The sequence below is a fragment of the Pseudopodoces humilis genome, chromosome 14 (assembly GCF_049639895.1).
Source record: "Pseudopodoces humilis isolate 2021_Gansu_Grassland_sample_001 chromosome 14, ASM4963989v1, whole genome shotgun sequence".
Lineage (NCBI taxonomy): Eukaryota > Metazoa > Chordata > Aves > Passeriformes > Paridae > Pseudopodoces > Pseudopodoces humilis.
In genome coordinates this window covers 13623399-13637840 of record NC_142213.1, presented here as the reverse complement: position 1 = coordinate 13637840, position 14442 = coordinate 13623399, and the positions used below count along the sequence as shown (strand labels likewise).

The following is a 14442-nucleotide window of genomic DNA, read 5'->3' as shown; positions in this document are numbered from 1 at the left end:
GCAGATCTACATTTCTGATGTCTCCTTCTCTCCCTTTCCAGTAAATAATGGGCCAAGAAAGTGTAAAGGACAAGAACTTACAGCTGAACAAGGCAGATACTCAGCAAATAATTGTGACAAAACAAGTGCTTGGCTCTCAAACTTTGAGACCCCCAAAGTATACGGTTTTTAGAAAACAACTCTATGGGGCAAGAAATTATTTTCTAGAGATAATTAATAAAAATTATGAAGTTGTCTAACAAAATAATCCTCCCAAATGAAACTAATTTTCTTCCTACCAGAATTATATCACACCTATTAAAAATGTAAAACTGAAGTCATACCCAGGATGAATACCAGATTTGTAAGAGGATTAAAACAACACACCCCGAGTATCACAAATGTACTTAATTCTCAGTTCAATAAAATACTGGAATATCAATTTATTAAAAAGTTATGTGAACTGTACATACATAAACTGCAATATAGCTGAAAAATCTGAAATATATAATTTTAAAAGAAAATCATTTATTTCTGAAAATATTTAAAATATTGCATTTCTGGCAGCAAATTCAAAAGAAGTGCTCTGGGATGGGTGCAGTCTCTCTGTGCATTTGTCTAGCATTTGTCTTCAAGGCGTGAAACATATTTGCTTTCTGATTTTTCACAGCACAATCTTGTGACCACTTTCTTTCTGACTTGTAGAGACAGAATTCTATTTCCAAGAACAGGAGTAGAATTTTAACAGGAAATACTACGGTCCTTGTTGGTGCAGACAACACACTTCCCGAGAGTCCATGGCACCTTGGAAATCTGCTAGCCATCCTGCATAAAACTGCATCAGATTGTGCTCACAAGTTACAGAATAAGTCTTTGATTGATAATTTTTCTGTTTATTTCCGCCAAGGCCACTGAAAATACGAAGGCCTTTTCATCTGAAAGGTTAGCATACATGTCAACTTCTTTTTCTTGTTTCTCTGTAGAAGAAAAAAAAGTCACTATTAGAAGCTTTTTCGAAGTTAATGCAAGTTACACAGAAATTAATAAATTACGTGAAGTAGTGGAATTAAGTTAAACAATCAACTCCTATGCACAGAGGGAGTGACAAAGAGGAGGAAGTAATTGAGGCACACAAAGGTGCTGGAAGAGCTACAGAATGAGTCAGCCAAAAGCATGACTGAATTTCTCTTCTTTAATGATGAAGGAAGAATGAGTCGTTAACATAAAAATAAACAAGTATTCAAGTCTCCCTTCAGGTTTTTTTTCCGTTTTAGTGATTTGGGTTTTTTTCTTTCACAGAACCATCTCCCATCCAAGAAAACAAAGCTATTTTACAATATTCTCATTAAACACAAGATTTTCCCCCTTACTTTACATAAAATAACTACATAAAAGAAACCCGGGAGTTTAATGACAGTGTCAAAGGCCAAAGAGCAGATACTTGGATGAAGTCAGGCTCCAAATTTATCATCATGCGCATTTCTGGACTTCCTACACTGCAGACTTTCCATCTTATCCCAGCTGTAGAACAATGCTAACATCTCATTGAGCAAGTAAAAGCCCTTGAGTTCCCTGTGCTGATGTTGGCTTGCCTCAATGCCACAGACACACAACAGGAAGCCATAAAAAAGTTTCTGTACCACAGTGGTCAAATAAACTAAGTTACACTACAAAAATCCATAAAATAATACAAATTGAGAAATACCACTTTAATAAATACCCCCTCCTCCTGATCATGACTAGTTCTATCCCAGTTTAGCTAGCCACAGGTAGCTGACACAAATTGTTAAGAAAATAAAGCAAACAAAGAAACACTTTTGTCAGAAGACCAGGCTTGTGGACAGAAGAAAGAGAGAAATACATCCAGAGCTTTCAGCTGTGGAACTCCATCTCTAATCCAGGTGTGGCCTGGACTCATTTATAATCACAACACAAAGCTCACATGAGAGACCCCTCTGTCTCACTACCACACAGTCACACACATCCACACTCTGGCAACTGCTCGACCAAGACACCTAAACTAGCATGGGAAAGCCAAAGGAAAGGCAGGACTGGAAAATAACAGAAAGCACAACCAGGAAAAAAGGTCCCAGCATCTCCTATCTCCACTCACACAGTTACCCTTCAATGGGTTCACATTCATAATAATGGTTTTAGATTTGGCTTCACATTTCTGTTATAGCTACAGAAAAACTCCAGCGACTGCCTTCTGTGTGAAATCAAGTGCTTGTGTTCAACAGCTAAGTGAGAGAAGCTCCAAAATCCTTTACCACTATGTTCTGATGTAATACTGATACAAAAAACAGCAGAAACCAGCTTTTTGCTGACTTCCTGGCAATGCAAGGTAATATCCTCTAGTGTACTGAGTTTGACATGAGTTTGAAAGTGAGTTTTGCTGCCAGTCCTACCCCGCAGTTTAAGACAAATCAGCTTCTATATGTACACTCTGGGTTGCTCCACTTCCTCCCTCTCACCATTCAAAAATTAACAATGCTGGGAGTTGTTCTGAGCACAGACACTACACACACTGGCTATTCCACATTAATCTCTTCTATTTTCATATCGAAGTCCCACCCCTTGTTTCATACTTCCTGATCCAAATGAATCCAGCCACAACTTGAACATATCATCACCCAGCAAAATTAAAAATACTCTCCCTGCACCGCACCCTGGTCTGTTGTGGACTTCTTAGTTTTCCTTCCTCCCTGTCCTCCCAGATCAGCCTTATTCTGAGACTTCAGCTTACTGAAATCTTGATATCAAAGAGTATGAGGGTTTAACACAAGTGTGCAAGGACAATTGTAGTTCTCATCAGTAACAAATGAAGAGCTCAGACCTGTGTGACATTTTATCATACACCAGTCCTAGGATACCACAGCTTCCACACACATTCTGAAAACTTTCCACTTCAATCTTATGTGAGAATAGTTTTGACTCATTTCTCTATTATGTGCAAAAGCAAAACAGCATTGTGTTTCTGCAAGACAGTAAGACATTAAAAACTAGAGGGTTGGCTGTACAACTAAGAGGCTATTAAGGCAAAAATACTTTTTCTGGATTATGCCTCTTGAATCCCCAGATCTCCTACAATCCCTTTATACTGCAGCCCTTAAAACAGTGATTATGTATAAATCACATATGGACTCCCCCTTCACAAATTTTGTATGGATTCATTTTTCAAGATAGCAAGTTACTTCAAATACGCACACTGGAGAAGCAAATATGAGTAATGCAGCTGAAAATTACTGGAAAAAGAAAACTTGCATCATGAAAATGTATTCAACTTAAGTTTTATCAGGATACTGAAATGTATGTATATACCTTTATGAAAATTGGCTTGCTAAGTAACAACTCTTCTTTAACAAGTCTACTACTCTTACTGAGACTTGCTGGTAACCTCTTTCAGAATAACCAATGTCTCTTCCTCCGGTATATAAGGGATTTTGTTTGCTTTAATACAATCAGGGTTATTACCCAGATAACAAGGTAACCTGGGAAACCAGTCTAGCTGTGTGTCACAGTCCCACACAGTAAAACAAAGAATACACCTCCACAACATAATCAGAGTCAAATTATTATGAAGTGTTTGTATTTTCAAAACACGCTGTAGTACATCTGACAAAGAAATTAAGACAATTTTGACAAGCCAAGGCTGCAGGGAGAAGTTCCTGTTTTCCAGAGTGATCACATGGCACTGAAACATGTGATAGGATGATTTTCTGGTACTATACTATACTGTACTATACTGTCCTGCCATATCCCCTCAATCTACAACTGCTTCCTCTCTCCTCCCCCTCCATTCTTTCTTGGTAAATCTGCAGGGAAAATAGCTTATTTTAAAAAGCCTTTTTGCTTATTCTATTCTTCTTAATTGCTGCAGCTCTTTGCTCTAATGTGAGCCAGTCACAAAGGACACAAAAGAACCAGTCAAAGGCACAGACATAACTGGGGACAAGCACACTGTGTATGGAATTGCATGACAAGCAAGGAAGCTAAGCTACAGATGTCATTTGGGTCTTTAGGAAGGAAATGTTCGCAGCTGGATGGTCTTCAAACATACAGATAATATGTTCTTCCATGTTAATACAGCTGAGGTGTTTTCTGTCTGCCTGTTTTTCCATCTACAAATGCATGAGGAACCAAATGCTCTAACACTCATGCAAGCAGTGGCTTCTTTTCAAGTCTTTGGGGCAAAAGTAAAACCTCTAGTGGCAAGTAATACATACATCGAGACATCCAACAGGCAAGGAAATAAACTACTGACATCTTGCACTCCAGAGCTGACTTGAAATACACACAGACTGCTACAAGGACTAGCAACCATTCACACAAAAACCACCTTAACTGTAGTAGAATTACAGTTGTTTAATATACACAAACAACACTTCCAAGCAGCAGATGTGGTAAAAGAATAGTATTTCTAAAACTCCTGCTAATTACTCCACACATAGTAATTTCAATTTTGTAAGCAACTTGAAAAGGGAGAGGTCAATATTAACTAGTTTTAGTAATTACTTACAAAAGGATGAGTTCCCTGCTGAATTTATTTTCATAGCCATGACAGCCTTACATATCAATTTTTTTTTTAATCTGCCTGATAATCATCACAGTGGTCTACACACATTACAGTCTGACAAAACCAGAAGAAAGAAAATACTCTAGGCCTACCTACTCCTCAACAATAAGATGAGCTGGGACAGAGACAATGACAAATGGATGTGAGCCAAATCCCTGCACAAGAGGCTGAGGAAGAAACAGCCAGCACAAGATCAAGGAAAAGGGATGGTAAAAATAGCACAAGAAAATGAAGGCAGTCTTATCAAGTAAGATTCAACTTTAAGAAAACCCCAAGAAAAGGCACACCACACACACTCTTATAAGCAAAGATCCCACTATATCCAGATCTCTAATCTTCTGTTTCGAAGCACTGCAGCATTGTCATACTTTGGAGCTTGCAGCAAAAGGTTAGAAACGTTCAGCCTCATTATGGATAGGAAAACATGTTCTCTAAATATTCCTCCTGCTGTCAAATTCTTGCTTTTTGGAAACCATAAAACATGTATTAAGAAAATGGATCTTTTCCTTTGGTAGCTTAGGTTGCTTTCCTCTTTGTCAGGGGACAGAAAAGAAAATTCACTTTTTTTATAGGGCAACCCAAGCAGCTCTCTGGAATTTTAAAAACAAGGCTGGCTGTGAACTAGACTAGCAGTTAAATGCCTAGAAAGGATCCTAAAGCTACCAGACAAAATCCAGCTTGGGTCAGTAACACACTGGGAAGCTACACACATCAATAAGTCATGTGCCATAGTGAAGAGATTAGACACTACAAAGTGCATCTCTATTACAGGAAAACAATTGCCAACTGGAAAATATACAGAAATTAAATTCCACCTCCTCTTCCCACATTGAAAGCACTAAAAAAAACCCAACAAATCCAATTTATACTTGGTTTTTACACAAAAGAAACATTAAGAAACAGATTTACATTAAACAGCAGAGATCAAAATTGCTTTTGAGAAGTAAGAAATTAAAAGAATTTTCAGCATGGAAAAGGAAGGTGGAAAGGAAGAAATAACTGCATTTCTGAGTTATGCCACATGACATACTTCAAGACTTCAGGAGTTTTAGGAACAGTATCTGCTGAATATTTGTATGATGTCATGATATTCCCCTTTTATCTGCCTTCCAACGTTCTGAAGCCCATGCTAAGTTTTGGATTCATAATTCAGGTCTAAAATTACTATCTGAAAACACAGCTAGCAAATGCAGTGTCAATAGGCTCTTAGAACAAGAGGAACCCTAAGTGACAGTTACATTCTTGAGGGGTTCTAGAATTACTCTAGCTATGTAACAGCCTCTTGATTGTATGGTTAAAAACAGCAAATCACCAAGGAACCTTAACAGGCAGGGAGGCATTCTTCCCTCCAGAAACATGTGACCAAAATTCACATCATAGTAGCGATTCGAGATGCCCTTTTTACTTTGGCCCTCCAAAAGGTTTCAAGAAACTTTTTAAGCAATCCAGTCATCCTAATCTCCTCACTGACAACAGATATCATAATATAGTTTGTTCCTGTGATACAGAGCAGCAGCACCTCAACAAAAAATAAAACAAAATAAAACAAAAACAAAAAAACCTACTTAACACTTCAGACCAATGGCTTTCAATCTGCACGTTGAAACTTGATACAGTGGCTAAAAATACAGATTTACATCTTTGTAGTTAGTTTCATCACACACTGAAATATAAAACCAGAGGTCTCTACACATGCAAATCAGTCCCTTCCCCACATTAAGGTATCAGGTATTGGCTGAACTAGTCTAGTTTAAATGGTTTGAATAGTAAAAAGGTTTACTGATTAAAAAGAGATAAAAACAGAAAATCCAACAAACAGATTTCTCCAGCTCTCATACCTCTTTCTTCCTCGTGCTTTTTCGCCGAGGCACTCTTAGGTCTTCCTCTTCCTCGTCTGCTATGATCTGAATGGCTGTTAGACCTGGATCTCTTTCGGTTCTCTAAGTCTTTATTTACTGCAGAATTTATCTTCTCTCGCTTAACTCTCTCTGTCCGCCTCCTTTTGGCCTCACTCTTGTTTTCTGTGCAAATGAACAGAAATGGCATGATCCAGGGATGTTTTCACCTTTCTTCTTAATTTACTCTTAATGCTTACCCCACCCAATCAACCTTTTCCTTTAAAGTGGTCAGATTGCCTATACCTTTACAGAACAATTGCATCTGCACAATATCCATGCAGAAATTAAGGTGCCAGATCCAGAATGATGCTTCACTTCTTGATTACAAGGATCAGCCCTTTAATTACTTCAAAAGCCTTTTGCAGCATGAGATGTTTGCTGGTACAGAAGAAGCTGTTCCCCAAATAAGAACACAAACTGCACACATCACAGCCCTTAAGACACCCCATTGTATCTGTTCCACTAGCAAAAGTTTATCATACAGCAAACACCACAGCACTTGGGCATCTTATGGCATGAACAGTGAAATCATTGCTGGTGCTCAGACAAATCGAATGCTGAACCAATGGTGCTGTCTGTAAATGCCACAAAACACAGCATATGTGTCCCACCACATCCAACCTGTGACAAGGCCTCCTCATGCACATTGCTGAACAGGTGTGCTGCTTTCCTAAACACCAAAGTCAGTAAAATAAAGGAGTATTTATATGAGTTTCATCTGGACGTTAAGTACAAATTAATGAGATTGGGTACCAAATATAGTACAGTGACCACAGCACACTCATGGATTAGCTGCACATTTGTAAGGCAGCAGCACCACTCTAGAGTAGCTGTACTGCTGAAAATATTGCAACAGCATTTTCTAAAAGAAGTTGTAGTTACCTTAGGAGCACAATATAGACATACACAGTCTCCTACTGTATCTCTCTGGGGAAGTGATTTCCTTTGGCTGCAGCCGTCCCATTAATCTTGTACAGACATGGGGCACAAGCTGGATAGCAGGATCCAGTCACTAATGCTCATACAGAGTCTGTATTTCACAGTGTCACAGCCAGGGTGAGGTAGCAGGGGAACCTCTTTAGACCCTGTCTAACCCCTGCTCATATAGGACCACCAAAAGCCAGCTGCCCAGGACCATGTCCAGAAGGCTTTTGAGTACCTCCAAGGATAGAGACTCCACAACCTCTGGACAACCTTTGCCAGTGCTTGGTCACACCCACAGCAGAAAGCACTTTCCAGCAGGATGGCCCCCAGCATATATTCATTTTGCCTCCCCTGGTGCATTTCCCCTGTACAAAGCTGAATTATACAACCAGATTATGGCCTTCAGCTTCATTTGGTAGCTACTTTACCAAGAAAGCTGGAAGAGGAAAGAAAACTGACCAACAGTTCCAATCTACCAAAGATATTTCTTAACCTCCTCCACCTGAAAGTTCAGTTATCAGCATAATGTCATCTAATTCCTACCAGTGGTAATCTACAGCTATCCTTCAATACATTGATACAAAACATCAAATAGCTGAGCTCCATTTTGTAGGTCTGGTAGATAATTTTAAAAAGTAGATATTATAAATCAGATATTTGTTGGATTTGGGACAGGTTTTTTGGTTTTTTTTTTTAATATAGATATCTTCCCTGTCAGGCTCTTTTTCTGACTAATTCTTATTACTGGAAGAAGTGATATAAATGAACACAAGGAGAATGCTATCCATGCCAGAAAGCACATTAAACTGACTTCTTACTGTGTCTATCAACAAAAGACACACAAGTTAGGCACAAAAAAAGCACTATTTAATTTATTCAAGGAGAAGCAAGATCCACCCAGCTTTAGATTAAACATTATGACCAATTTTTTATTGTCAGAAAACCAGCCTCAATCAGCATGTGCTCTGAAATCACATCCTTTTGGGACCTCTACACATTTAGCTTCAAAACAGGATTAACAAAGCATTCTGTATGGGGTTATTTTGCATAGTGATCAATGTGTGCAGCTAGAACATACACAGAATAAATGCCAACATCACCAGTACAAAGGAAGATTTAAAACACCAGCTTTCCTCCTCTCCTCAAAATTCAAGAAAAATCACCATATTCAAAGTCTACCAAGCACAAATTCAAGGGAAAGTGAACAGATAACAATTTACACAGAGAAGTAAAACACTATCTTTTGCCTCCAGGAAAGAAGGGGAAAAAACTTGCTCCCTTCTCCCTCTCTGTAAGCATTACCTGTGATGGGTGGTGATCTCTCAGCACGTTTAGCGTGCAAGAGTTTTCGACTGATAAATATGTAGCCACAGGGACATGATTTACATGCAACAGGAACCTGGAAAAACAAAAGACAAATTTTTCAAATGATTTCAACTTACGACAAAACTCCTGTCCCATAAACAAAAAAACGCTTTGTAACTCACATTTTGTCCTCAGAGATAACTCTTCAAACTCAGTCTTTACTGCAAACTATGGCCTGTCCTGTTACTGTATTTAAACACAGTAAAACCAGATTCTGCTGTAAATCACTCACCAAGCCTTTTCTTTATGCAGTTGCTAAAAATCAAGCTTGAAATGTACAGCTGTTGTGATTGCTTTGCACTACTTTTCCCCAGACTGACAGGAAGGGGGTGGGGGAAAGCAGAGAGCATTAAAGGAAGGCTGAATTAAAATAGAATTACAATTTCTCTTCAGAGCTCTCAAATATCAGCAGTCAAATCAGTCAGACATTTCCAGTTTTGCTTCCTCTACTTACTTGTAAAAAAAAAAAAATAATTATGAGTTAAAACCGTCAGTACATTGTGAATGCATTCACTTTCAGCAGCATTTGAAAGCAGCTCCTTTAGAGAGGAGCAGCTTTAGAGGCACAATAGAGCCTGAAGCAAAACAGATGCATTTGTAGCACACTCTGCTCCAGCGCTGCAGACAAGGCCGGGTGGGTACAGAAGGACCTCGTTAATTCAACATGCAAATAACCCAGCCCAGCCAGGCAAGAACTGACTGCAGGCCCAGGAGGTGGAGAGAATACAGCGCCTCTGACCAGCTAAGCAGACAGCAGCCGTACACTCCCCCAGAAAATAACAATGTAGAACAAGAAATGCCACGTTTAATATAAAAAATAACAAAAATTCACTCACAGCAATTAAAAAAAAAAAAAGCAACACTGACAACTTACAAACTCATTACCTTACTGCCAAGATCTTTTGAAATCTTTTAGAGTAGTAAGGAATACAGCATGTTGCTTTGATTAGGTTTAAGACTGAAAACACAAATCAAAGCAAGTTTAGGCAGAGATCTGGAAGAGATTAAACACCACACATTAAAGTGGAGTCATGCTGAAGCATGATATTGGGGGGAAAAAGGCAGGAGGTAATTTCTTAAATGTAATTCTTTAAGACAGGTCACTACAAGTTTGCCAACGCCCACTGAAACAAACAGGAGCACAGAACCACAACTGCCTCCTCAATTTAACCAGACATGGAGAAGAACCAAGTTCCAAAGTTTTACTGACTCAAAAAACCCTGCCACATTAATATGTGAATTTGTAAATGGGAACTTAACTGCTTCTCAGAATAAACAAATTATTTTGCTTTCTGTAGCACATCTGAGCTCCTGCACGTCACCCTACAAAAGCTTTCAGATAGACTTTTTGATACAGGTTTTGCAGAACTAGATTTTAACTCCCTTTATTGAGACATCAACATAATAAAAACGAGTCAAATAGAGGTTTATTGAACTTTAAAGGTCAGAATTTAGCAGACTTGTGTGCACGTTTGTCTCCTTGTTCATGTTAGTGTAACAGTACTAAAGCTCCACTATCTTGCAGATAATTTGAGTGTGTTCTTAAGGTAATACAGAGTTCCAGTTAATTCCATTTTTGAACACTTGGGTCTCTCCAATAATTACCTTTCCAGACTCGGCCTAAAAAACAACAACAAAAAAAACAGGTTTGGCAAAGCCACCCAAGGGGATTGGCACAGAGTCAGTGTTTTTCAACCAACTCAGCTGTGTTTAACAGAACAATACTGTTCTCGTGTTACAAGTTTCACACCTAGGGGTGTGCATCTTTTGAGGGTGGGGGGCCTGGGGGAAGGGGTTTATCAATGAAACCTATCAGTTATCCTTTGAAGACCCACACTGATAACATCCTGCAACATAACTAAGGCAACAGAGTCCTAAACACTATTTCACACTGTTTAATATTTTCCAAACGAAAAGGAAATTTTACCTGATGCTAAATTTAAAAGTGATAATTATTTCCTCAGATTGACTGCAAGTATTTCAGGCTCCCTAGTTCAATGGATCTGTGCTTTGATTGTGAAAATAGTGAAATATTATATAGTATCTAAATTACAACAGAAAAATGATTTGAAGTCTAAGTGCTACTCAATATTTTGTTCCAGTAATTGTGGCTGACTAAATATTTCCACGCGTGCTACTTCTGAAAAAATCAGAAACGAATGGTAAGCCCTTGCTTTTCAAAGAATTTAAGAAACACCAGTACAGGACGGTCAGTTAAGAATTATATGAAAGTTTCCTCCAACTCTGCAAAGGGTTGACTGGTACTGTAGGCCTTAGTTCCTTGCTCCCTCTCAAATATTTGGCAGTGGAAAACAAGGTCCTATGAGCAATGTGTGCCGGGGCAGGACATGTAAGCATTTAAAATCTATTTAAGCTACAGAAGAGTCGCTAACAGAAAATCTACACTGACAAAAACTAAAACACGTGATATGCGTGTAAGTGCAGAACAAAGTGACAGTTTTCACATCATCTTAAAAAACCTACAATGTTTGCTTACTTATTGTTGGTAGTTTGACATTCACTACGTTTATTTAAAAAAAACCCAAACAAACAAAAATACCATCACTCTCATATATGACTTCTCCCTCGTTTTCGTTTCTCCTTTCACCAACTGAATAACCAGAACTTGGCTCACGATTTCTTTCTCAGAAATAGTGTTTCAGTGACGTGCTTAACGTGCATTTGCAGCGGTTGATCTGTTGGTTAAAACATGAAACGACGCCCACACACAGCTCAGCACTGCCAACTGTGCCAGGATGAGTAGGAATACTGCAAAAACTATGCAAGTCAGAACAAAAAAAAGTGTTTTTTTTTTAAAGCTATGCAAGTAGAGAAAAATTAGGTGAGGCTATTTATTTTTTTCTAAGCACGGCTAAGCCAGTGAATAGGGGTGACTTTCCAGGGTCACACAACAGCGCCGATGCTCCCAGGAGCGCATGTGACAGGCGCTGCCCCTCGGCCGAGCCCCACGGCCGCCGCTGCAGAGCCGGGCCATTGTTCGGAGCTCCGCTGGAACGAACTCGCCCGCTTTTAATACTCACATCGTTCCCAGTAAATGGAGACAAGCTCCTGACACGGCAGCGGTGCAAAGCGGCTGCCGCTCTGTGTGAGTAGCTCCATTTTGCGCACGCAAGGAACCCGCAGCGGGACACGAACAGCTCACGCGGGCACTTTGGGCAGAAATTGCACCAAAGGTCTCGGTTTCGCTGCTTCCGAACCACCCCACGTGAAAACATCACCTCTGAGCCCTCTCCCCCCCACCGCTGGGCACATCAGTCATCCAAAGGGCAAACTGCATTATATAAACCAGCCCGTTCATTGTATTTTTAACAGATCACACAGTTACTAAACAACAGCAGCACATAAACAAGAGGCTCTGCAGTCGCGCAGGAACCCTTCAGCACAATACAACTACTCCACTACCCTGCCAGAGGGACGCGGGGTTCAGCCCGCATTCCACGCAGAAGCTGCAAAGCCAACAATCACTCGGTTCACACAAACCCCGACTCGCAGCCGCACGGAGCCGGGCTGCCCGCTCTGCCCTCCGCAGCCCAGCGCTCGGCCGGCAGCCGCTCACCTGCTGGTCGCACTCGGGGCAGGACTTGGTGGCCATCTTCACTTTCTTGGCCCTACTGGAGGACATGCTCGCTGCTGCCGTGGCTGGGCTGACACGGCCGCGGCCGGAGCGCCCGCCCCGGGAGGAGCGGGAGGAGCGGGAGGAGGCGGCCAGCGGAGGAGGCGGCGGGAGGACTGGGTGGAGGCGACCAGAGGAGGAGCCGGCGGAGTGAGGAGCGGCGGGAGGAGCGGGAGGAGGTGACCGGAGGAGGAGCCGGAGGAGTGAGGAAGCGGTGGGAGGAGCGGGACAAGCCCCGCCCACATCCCGCGCGCGAGCGGCCGGCCCCGCCCGCACCGCCGGATTGGATGCGCGCGGGTGGCGCTCGGAGCCCCCTGGCGGCAGCGCTGGGAACGGCCGGGACGCTGGGGGAGCGGGAAGGGGAACGGGGAGGGGAACGGGAACGGGGAGGGGGACGGGGAAGCCTGAGTGGAATGTCCCTGCCGTCAGGAAGCACCAAGCACCATTCCTCTGGTCTCCATCTCAATTCAGAAAAGGACAAGACGGCAGCAGAGGGGGATGTTTATCGCCTGCTGCACTGGCGCCTTTGGGAGCCTGGTGGTCCAAGGGCAGGGTGTCTGGCCATGCCCCTTAAGCTCACAAATGGGATGTTTTCGAGTACAATGTCCTCACACAACAGTGTGCTACTGCCAGACCACTATCAGCACCAGGACTAGAGCAACAGGAACAGCTATCTCAGCAGGGCCTGAATTTCTGCCACACAAATTGCATTTATGTCCTAGCAAATATCCTCCAGATTGTCATGCCAGCCCTCTCCATCCTTACTACCAATATAGTATGATGAATAAAGAATCAAACATCGTTTGCAATGTCCTCGCCTGTGCCAGTACAACCTGTTGATTTTTTTTTCTTCGTCTTCCACGAGCCTGGTTCCCACACAGGGCATGAGAACGTCCTGCTCTGTCCTTGTGAGAACTGGGGCTCCCCCGGTCAGTGAGTGCTGGTTGCTGGCTGTGTACACAGTTACTAAACTGGCTCATTTGCCCTTTTCCTTTCCTCCTCAGTATTTAAGTTATGACTCAGAGGGTGGATTTGTTTCCCTCTTCTCCCTGCATATTTTTTTCCTGCCTATACCAGTCCATTGGTGCAGGTGTTTCTCCAGAGATACACGAAGACAAGACAGGTTTATTTTCCATATAAACTGTGACTGCTGCCAAAATGCAGATGTGTTCTATGCAGGCACAACATCCAGATTTCATTCCTGAATCCAGAAAAAATCCATGCAACCAGGACCTTGAGCTTGCATTTGGATTTTTAAATTATTTTTCTTTAATTGAAAGGGTCCAGACATAGCAAAACATAGAAAGGTATTTGAGGAGGATTCGTAACAGCAGGGGGCTCTGCTGAGTATCTTAACAGTTTCTAATAAATATATTAATGAATATACAAGAAAGCTCACAGAGATCTATGACAATACCCTGGTTTCCTTTATAGAGCAAATAAAGTAGTCAGGGACAGCTGTTCAACTACTCCATAAAAACAAAAATATTTTCCTTACTGAATGCAAACAAAATAATTTATAGCTAGAAAGTTTATTTACCAGACATGTATTTTTCATGTTATTCTAATTTTTTAACACATTAGTTTTGAGTTCTGAAAGTCCAAGACTATTTATTTTACATTATTTCAGAGGTTTAATCCAGCACTAAGATAAAAACCACAAATACCATTTTAAGGGTACAGGTATTTTCTCTCTTAAAAGAGTCGAGGTACTTTGCAAGACCAAGCCTCACTTAAAATGTGTTTTACAGCAACTTACAATAGAAAATAAGAAAATTATGCCATTTCTCTATCTTATGAAAAGCTACACATGACTTTGTAAGTGCCTGATGGCTTCTTTTCTTTGCTGTTGTCACCACAGACTCCAGCTGAGCTGAATGGCCTGAGACGTTTCCACGGTCTGACACATCAACTGCCTGCACATAGCAGTTTTTTGGTGTGCAACTATAATTTTACAAGGAAACAAACATTCCAAAGTAGGAACAATTCACACATCTAATCCACCTTAGAGTGGGAGAGAGAAGCACTCCTGAGTTGTATTTCTGCTCAGCATTCCAGATAATTTG

At 41.1% G+C, this 14442-nt stretch overlaps 1 protein-coding gene across 1 annotated transcript; it reads right to left on the bottom strand.

Annotated features, from left to right (window-relative positions):
• Window positions 1–397: 397 nt before the first annotated feature.
• On the bottom strand, window positions 398–12579 carry HDIP1 (HDAC and MIER1 interacting protein 1). Its single transcript, XM_005526384.3, has 4 exons — window positions 12320–12579; window positions 8680–8776; window positions 6394–6576; window positions 398–956 (listed from the first exon to the last, which is right to left on the bottom strand). Exons 1-4 carry the CDS (start codon window positions 12383–12385, stop codon window positions 838–840), a joined length of 465 nt encoding a protein of 154 aa, XP_005526441.1. The 5' UTR covers window positions 12386–12579; the 3' UTR covers window positions 398–837.
• Window positions 12580–14442: the final 1863 nt, after the last annotated feature.